The 9,356-nt window shown below is 44.9% G+C and overlaps 1 protein-coding gene across 1 annotated transcript in view; it reads right to left on the bottom strand.

Annotated features, from left to right (window-relative positions):
* Positions 1-9,356, bottom strand: part of rheb (Ras homolog, mTORC1 binding) — a 128,568-nt gene that overhangs the window by 45,278 nt on the left and 73,934 nt on the right. The window contains exon 4 of the mRNA XM_038798445.1: positions 178-204. Within this exon, the coding sequence (XP_038654373.1) occupies positions 178-204 (27 nt within the window). The remainder of the gene's footprint in view (positions 1-177; positions 205-9,356) is intronic.

Raw genomic sequence — 9,356 nt, 5'->3', positions numbered from 1 at the left:
CACCACCCGCTCCCCTTGCAACTTGCCGCTCACCATCACACACCTCCCTCCACTGTCAGCCACCACCTTTGACGCCTCAAACGGCACCCTTTTTCCTACCAGAATCGCCACCCCCCGATTTTTTGCATCCAGCCCCGAAAGAAGCACCTGACATACCCAGCCCTTCCTCAGTCTAACCTGGTCCACCACCTTCAGGTGCGTCTCCTGGAGCATAGCCACATCTGCCTTCAGCCCCTTCAGCTGCGTAAACACCCGGGCCCGTTTGACCGGCCCATTCAGCCCCCTCACATTCCAAGTTATCAGCCGGATCAGAGGGCTCCCTGCCCCCCTCCCCTGCCGACTAGCTATAACCCGCCCCAGGCCAGCGCCCCTCGCTCGGCCCATTCCCCACGGCGGCAAACCCCCCTCCCCCGGGCAGACTTCAGCTCCTCCCTGGCCATTTCCGCAGCAACCCGGTAACCCAACCCAACCCCCCCCCCCCCCCCCCCCCCCCCCCATCAGCAGACCCTCCTCCTTCCCCTCCCGCCCTTGCGCGGGAAAAAAGCCCGCGCTTCTCAGCTCGGACCCCGCCCCCATCCACCCTCAGCCCGGGAAACAGAAGAAAGGCCCGCGCTTTCCCTCTGCCCGACCCCGCAAAAAAAAGACAGCACCCCACCCACCCTAGAAACAATACACAACCAGCTTAAAACAGCATGAAACAGCATGGGGCTGTTTAGCTCACTGGGCTAATCGCTGGCTTTGAAGGCAGACCAAGCAGGCCAGCAGCATGGTTAGATTCCCGTAACAGCCTCCCCGAACAGGCGCCGGAATGTGGCGACTAGGGACTTTTCACAGTAACTTCATTTGAAGCCTACTCGTGACAATAAGCGATTTTCATTTCATTTTCAATTCAAACAGCATAAAACAGAGACCCTTTCCACCAAAAGTTAACAGTTATTTACAAACCCCCGACCCTCAGTCAGAGTCCAACTTCTCGGCCTGCACAAAGGCCCACGCCTCCTCCGGGGACTCAAAATAAAAGTGCCGATCGTTGTAGGTGACCCGCAGACGTGCCGGCTGTAACATGCCAAACTTCACACTCTTTCTGTGGAGCACCGCCTTCGTCCGGTTGTACCCGGCCCTCCACTTGGCCACATCCGCACTCCAGTCCTGGAGATCCGCACTACCGTGTTCTCCCACTTGCTGCTCCGCTCCTTCTTGGCCCACTTAAGCACGCACTCTCGGTCAACGAACCGGTGGAACCGCACCAGCACCGCCCGTGGCGGCTCATTCGGTTTGGGCCTCCTGGCCAATATTCTGTGGGCCCCCTCCAGCTCCAGGGGCCCCTGGAAGGACTCAGCTCCCATCAGCGAGTTCAACAAAACGACCACATAGGCCCCCAGATCTGACCCTTCCAGCCCCTCCGTGAGGCCCAGAATCCGCAAATATTTCCGCCTCGACCGGTTCTCCATCTCCTCGAACCGCTCCTGCCACTTCTTGTGGAGCTCCTCATGCATCTCCACCGTGAGGGCCGCGGCCTCATCCTCTCTTTCAGAGGCTTGTTGTCGGAGCTCCCGGATCTCCACCCCCTGGGCTGTCTGCGTCGCGAGCAGCTTGTCCGTGTTCGCCTTCAGCGAGTCCAGCAGCTCCACTTTGAGCTCCTGAGAACAGCGCTGGAGTGTCTCCGGAATGTGGCGACTAGGGGCTTTTCACAGTAACTTCATTGAAGCCTACTTGTGACAATAAGCGATTATTATTATAAATAAACAGTAATTGTGTTCAAACTTACAAACCTGGCGACTGTAATTATTGGGCAGCCAATTTACTTGTGTTGTGACTCTGGGGCTTGTGGGGCTGGAACTGACTGCGCACTTGCCCAGGGTGTTGTAACAGTAGGAAGGAAAGTGGAGTTACAGCCACAATCAGATCAGCCATGGTCTTACTGAATATCAGATCAGGTTCCAGATCCTAGATCCAAATGGAATACCTGTGCTCCTACTTTATATGTTCGTATTGTAGCCACCTGAGGTGGCCACTACCCAACACAAAATGGAAGATTACAAAGAATGCAGGGAAAATGGACATGTTGCAAAAGCAAGCAGCTTGCAAAAGCGCTTGTGTATTCTGACTGCTGCAGAAACCAGACAGCACTGTGAAAAATCAAGTTACCATACTAATGCGGCAATACCCGGTGATTTCCAAGTACAATGGAAACAAGTTAACTCAAATCGCTACATTGAATAGAAGGCCAGACTTCTCGGCGCCAAGAGAAGTCCAAAACAATAAGCCCCAAGAACCGCCCAGTGATTGAGGGACTGCCCCGTTATTGGGGAAATTCAAATCAATCGATTGGGAAGAGACCCAATCGATTGCGAGTGTATAGAGGGTCCGCCCAGGTGGGCGCGAGACCCTGGGAGAGATATAAGACAGAGACCCCGACCCCAGCTCACTCTCTTGACCAGCTCTTAGCCGGCCCTCCCAGCAGAACATCTTAGCAGCTCTCGAAGAACCTTGACAACATAGAACATAGAACAGTACAGCACAGAACAGGCCCTTCGGCCCTCGATGTTGTGCCGAGCAAATGATCACCCTACTCAAACCCACGTATCCACCCTATACCCGTAACCCAACAACCCCCCCCCCCCCCTTACTTTTTTTTTAGGACACTACGGGCAATTTAGCATGGCCAATCCACCTAACCCGCACATCTTTGGACTGTGGGAGGAAACCGGAGCACCCGGAGGAAACCCACGCACACACGGGGAGGACGTGCAGACTCTGCACAGACAGTGACCCAGCCGGGAACCGAACCTGGGACCCTGGAGCTGTGAAGCATTTATGCTAACCACCATGCTACCGTGCTGCCGTGAAGGAGGGGCCTGGTCAGCAGCCGCCATCAAGTAAGTGTCATACAACGCACACTACGAGAGTAGACACTCCTGACCCCTTTAGTCCACACCGACTGGAAGCCTGCGGATCCAGGACAAAGCTAGAGGCCGTTGTTCCCTGATCCGGCAGTTCCCTTATCCAGATAAGTATTTGGCCTGTTAGTGGTAGGATTAGCCTAGTCTTGTAGTTTTATATGCACAATTAGTAGATAACTGTATTATAATAAACGTGCCTTGTTTGAACTTACTAACTGGTGTATGGAGTTATTGGTCTGAACTTGAAATTTGTGGCGGTATCTTAACGATACCTGGCGACTCTAGAGCTAAGGAACGAAACAGAGCCAAATTGAGTGTAAAGCACACTCACCCAGAACGAGCAACAGTATAGCCATCAGAAATTTTTTTGCAAGGTCCTATTATATCTTGCCTGCAGTTTTACACAATGTATGCTTCATTGACTGATGCCTGTGGTCAGTCACAGGCAAGAGTTCCTTTGGGGCATTGCCTGAGCTAATAAGTTCAATTGTTCTCTAGCAAACCCATGGAAGCATCCACAGATTGTGGAGAAAAACAAACAAAAACTGACCATCTGGTCCAAGAGGCCCATTCAAGGGGTACCTCCTCCCACCTTCTTCATCTAACTCCCAACATATCCTTTGATTCCTTTCTCCCTCATGTATTTATCTAGTTCCCATTCTGCCTCAAGCAATCATTCTCTGTGATGATAAGTTACATATTTTAACCACCCTCTGGGTAAAGATGTTTCCCCCAAATTTCCTAATGGATTTTTTTGTGAATATCTTATATTTATTGCCCCTGTCTTATCTGCAAATGGTAATCTCTACTTCAACCCTAACAAACTTTTTCACAATCTTAAAGTCCTCTATCAGGTCATCTCTCAGTCGTTTTTCAAAAGAGATTTTTTGAACACTAGCCTATTCAATCCACCCTGTTAGGTATAACCTCTCTGTTCTGGCAGCATTCTTGTAAATCTTTTTTGTGTTCTCCCAGGTTCAACTGAGCTTGTGCTTTTAAAAAATACTCATTTAAAATCTGCCAAAGTCATGACTGTCTGGTAGCCGCTTCAAGATACAATACAAACATAGCAATGATACAACCAAACATAGCAACGCCCCAAATCTACAAATGATGTAACTTAAGCACACAATTTTTGAAGACTTAATGAATGTTCTGAACCTCTCCAGCCTGGCTTTCCTTTGGAAATTCAGAAGCAAGGTCCTACCAGCAATCTGACATGATAATAAATGACAAGAGACGTCCACTCCAATCAAAGCAGCAGTCTCCTAAGCTGTGTATGTCAACACTGTCCATTTAAGATCCACAAATATCCTGGCATTGGAGCATAACATGATTCTAAAACAACCCTGCATATCATCTCAGATCAAATGCTAACTATTCAAAACCCATCTCTACAAAGTTCTTTAGATATTCAATCTTAATTCAAAACTATAATAGATATACGGGTATTTCTGTATGTTTTCAACATCCAACATTTATTAAGTAACCAGAGCCAGTTAAGCTAATTAAAATACTAACATAAACTAATAAATCCTCCAAACTATTCAAATGTAGCAGGATAACTAATCAATAACTGTGTTAGCTGAAGCAAATCACTACACATCTGCTTCTGAAAGCTTTAATGCCCACTGGTCAGTTCACAAGTTAAAGGCACAAGAAAAAAAACATTTAAGTCATCATTCCAGAAATTTCCGATTGGTGCTTTATTATTCACTGTACTTTTAAATTAGGAGAACTATTTCCATGCATGGCTGCCTATATTTACTTGACAAAGCATCAAACCGATATTTTCATATGCCTATGATGCTGTCAACTGCTACAGTGCCAGGTTATTCATACTGTGGAGTGCTGCTGATAGAATATGCATGTTTGCAGCCAACTGCATTCCTCCAGTATCAAGTTAATGGATTCACCATAACAAGGGAAAAAGTCTCAACAAAGATTACAACACACAAATATGTGTTTTGTGCAACGTGTAACATTGTTCAACATTGTGTGACAAATCGTGCTCACCACACAAATACTTGCATGGACATCTATAGGTAAATGCTGCGTGAGCACTGAAGAATAAGGAAAGCAAATGCTCAATGTGAAAGAGACTTTCTACCTCATTACAATTCTAACAGCATCAGCAACTGACCCACAGACAAGGATAACACAGCATACTATGCAAGAGTTGATTCTGCAACCTGTCAGTGCTAAAAATAGTACCTCCGCTCCAACTGCCGAGTAAGCAATCAACAATTTTTAGCTTCACACTTCTACAACACGTTCACTGTACTTTGGAATGTGCTGCAGAATTAACCTTTTCAATACTGAAATAGGGGGGGGGGGGGGGAAAGAGAGGAGGGAGAGAGAGGAGAGATTAAATTTAACACATTTCGACAGGAATCTGAAATAGCAATTTTGAACAACAGGACTTTTCAGTTCGGGCTGTAAAATCTGACGGGCTAATCGTGATTTTGCAACCTTATTTTTAATGTCCGATTCACAAAATATAATGGAAAGGTCTCTTTGAAATGTTCAACACAGATAATGAAAACTCCTGTGACAGAAAGTACAGTGTCCTTTATGAACATGAAAAAAAAAGACTATAGAAAAGGAAACGCCAATTTATAATGGGCTTCAAATTTGTAGCTCGAAATAAAACATGTGACTCATTGGCCAAGACAATGTACAGTGAGAACATAGAATAATGTCGCCAATATACACAACAGCTCTAATTCACCCATAATCTATTTGAATTTCTGCCATTGTGAATTGGTGACACTATCTATACTCAAGACTACTTGCAGACAATTTGAAATGGCTGAACCACCATCTGCAGAGGAAAATAGTCAGTCTCAAAATTCACATCTGTGACATGAATAACTTCTATTGGCATCAAAGGTGCAATGATGGTTAGTTACTTACAGTATTAAGTATTTTAGTTCAGCTTCGGTTCGAGTTGCTGGGATCCTGATAATTGGGTTGTTTCACTCACATACTGGCAAGTCCACACAAGACTGTTTCCCTGCAAACATTCTTGCAACTTTTGTGGACTGATTCTTCCTCATTGTTTTCCAAGTGGCTGTATTATCAGTATCTTAGTTACTAATTCTGCAACCAATCTGTAATTTTGCCTGAACACAATTTTTCACTTTCTGCAGAGGAAAATAGTCTCAAAATTCACATCTGTGACATGAATAACCAGACTGCCATTTGGAGTAGATGAACGCATCTGTGACACTTATTTTGTACGGGTAATCTCTGCTTTGTTTATGGAAACTCTTTCAGCACAGAAGGAAAGATTCTGCCTGCCGTGCTGGTTCTTTGAAAGAGCTGTCAAATTAGTCCCAGTACTTTGTCTTTTGAGCAAAATGGTCCTTTTCAACCATGATTCCAAGACCCTTTTGAAAAATTTCTGCTACGAAAATAAAAGAATCTGAATCATAATGCTGTTTTCAGAGAGTCTGCTGCATTTTAAAAGCCTTCAAGTTCATCTGATCGGGAAAAAATGGTCTTTACTTTTTTGATTTTTACAACACCATTTGATTTTTGTGCTGTATCTATTACGCCTATTAGGGGCAATCTAGACAAACTGGCAGTAGAGTTAAAACTCGTGTCCCCTTCTCTCCACATATCTTTGCTCACTAACTTTTCTACCTTCTTCCTCCCAAAAAGTTCTTCATCCTGTGGATCTGCCTTCTGTACTTTCTAACCCATTGCTGACCGTCTCACCACAGAACTGTCACATTCCAACAGCTGTTGCAACCTTGATTTACATCTTGACACTAAAAAGGTTCACCTGCTGCTGTATTCATCTCTCCTATCTCCAGTATGCAGCACACAGTTTGTGGTGGAGCCAATTTTACAATCTAGGTGAGAAATATTTTTCTGCTTAGAACATCAATAATTAATTTAGCCTACTACGCATTTATACAAAATGCTTAACCAGATAGGGCGAATTAGTGTTCGTCCTGTCATCTAGCCATACAGATCAATAGTAGCAAAAATTAATTTTACCATTATTAGTTATACATGCCACCAGCATATATTTAAATTTGTTTACAATACACAGAACATTCAAAAAATAGAAGTCTTTTCTTATGGAATGAACTGATCTCAGGTTCACAGAAAAATACAGTGCAGAAAAGGCCCTTTGGCCCATTGAGTCTGCACCGCGCATGAAATCCCATTTGCCAACACTTGGCCCATGGCCTCGAATGTTGATATGCCAAGTGCTCATCCAGATATATTTTAAAGGATGTCTCACCATACATCTTCTCTACTGAGGAGTACTACACTCCATATGTTTCATCCAATGTCTGCGTCTATGTATTTACATTGTGTATTTATTGTACGTCCTATGTTTTTTCATGTATGGAACGACCTGTCTGGACTGTACGCAGAACGATACTTTTCACAGTGCTTCAGTACACGTGACAATAAACCCAAATCCAATCCAAATTTTCCCTTACGACTTATGGCGGTTGGGTGGCACAATGATTAGCACTCTGCCTCACAGAACCAGGGACCAGAATTCAATTCCGTCCTTGGGTGACTGTGTGGAGTTTGCACATTCTCCCCGTGCCTGCATGGGTTCCATCCGGTTTGCTCCCACAGTCCAAAGATGTGGAGGTTAGGCCAATTGGCCATGCTAAATTACCCCTTGGTGTCCAACGGTTAGATGGGGTTATGGGGATAGGAGAGGGTAGTGGGCGTGGGTGGAGGGCTCTTTCGGAGAGTTTGTGTAGACCCGATGGGCCGAATGTCCTCCATCTGCACTGAATGAAAGATAATGAATCCCTTAGACACACAGTTTACTAGCACCTTGCTCAAACAGGAATTAGTCATGTAATTTAACAGAGATAACAGGTTCTTCCATTCAGGAAGGTACGAGATCAGAGCCCTCTCCTACCCACAGCTGTATTCTATTCACTTGCACTTTCCAGCTGGAACCTACCTCTAAGTACAGATAGCAATCAAGGAGCTGTGGCTAATTTAACTTGCCAACCCAGGTAAAATGGAGCCAATGCAGACTTCCATAATACCCCCTTTCGAATGGTACTCTTTATTTTCTTCATTCTTGCTACCAAATCACATCACTTCAGGTCCAAGTATCAATCCCTGTAGAACACCACTGTATACCATCCTCCAGTTCAAAAGAATTGTTCACCGCTATTCCATGTTTCCTCCCCCATTTTGAAGGAGGATCAGACAATTATCTCCACAATATCCTCCATTACTTCAGCATCCTCAGATCCATTCTATTTTGGTGACCTTCCAATTTGAAGTACAGCCAGCTTTGCTATTAGCTCCACTTCATTCATTTCCAACCCATCTCGCATTTCAATGACCGTGCCCAGTGACTACTGCAATATCCACTTCCTTGGTAAAAACACATGCAAATTATTCATTTAATACCTTCTACCTCCATGCAAGGGTCTTCTTTTTGGTTGCACCCTTTCGCCTACTACCCTTTTCCTATTTACACAAAACAGGGCGTTGAATTTTTTTATACAACAAAAACTTACATTTATGTAGCAGCTCCAACATAATAATCATAATAATAATCTTTTATTATCGTCACAAGTAGGCTTACATTAACACTGAAATGAAGTTATTGTGAAAAGCCCCTAGTCTCCACATTCCGGCGCCTGTTCGGGTACACAGGGAGAATTCAGAATGTCCAACTCACCTAATAAGCATGTCTTTCGGGACTTGTGGAAGGAAACTGGAGCATCCGGAGGAAACCCACGCAGACACGGGGAGAACGTGCTGGCTCCACACAGACAGTGACCCAGCCGGGAATCGAACCTGGGACACTGGCACGGTGAAGCAACAGTGCTAACCACTGTGCTACCATAACAAAGCCTCCCAAGGTATTTCACAGGAGATTTATAAAACAAGTATGACACTGAGCCACATTAGATGACCAAAGGTTTTGAGCCTAGGCTACCTATGGAACAATTATAATTGGTATCACACAAGAGACAAGAATCTCTTTCATCTTCAATTCTCGTCCCAAAAGCAGACAATTATTCGCTGAACCACAGCAAGCATCATGACTTATTTTTACTATGGGTTGAGCACAGACACAAAGTCTGTGTCAGCCAGAATGGGAATCAAACCATTGCCAATGGAGATAACTGGCGCCCCTGACCAGAATTAGACCAAATATCTCAAAGAGTTGTGGGATTGGAAGAACTTCAGAAAAAATTTTAAGATATTGCTCAAATGAGAGCCACGCAGGCCAGCGAACATAGGGGGAAGGGGGCAACTGGACTTGCTGCAAGTTTTGGACGGAGTTTTGGATAACCTCATGTTCACAAAGTATAGAATGTGGCAGACCTGTCAGGTGTCTGTTGATATATTCAGGTGTCCAGAGGTAACAAAGACATGAATGAGGGTTTCAGCAGATGAACTGAGACGGGAGATAATAATAATATTTATTATTGTCACAAGCAG

The sequence above is a fragment of the Scyliorhinus canicula genome, chromosome 5 (assembly GCF_902713615.1).
Source record: "Scyliorhinus canicula chromosome 5, sScyCan1.1, whole genome shotgun sequence".
Lineage (NCBI taxonomy): Eukaryota > Metazoa > Chordata > Chondrichthyes > Carcharhiniformes > Scyliorhinidae > Scyliorhinus > Scyliorhinus canicula.
Note: the sequence above shows the minus strand (reverse complement) of the source record. Positions and strands in the feature narration are given on the sequence as shown.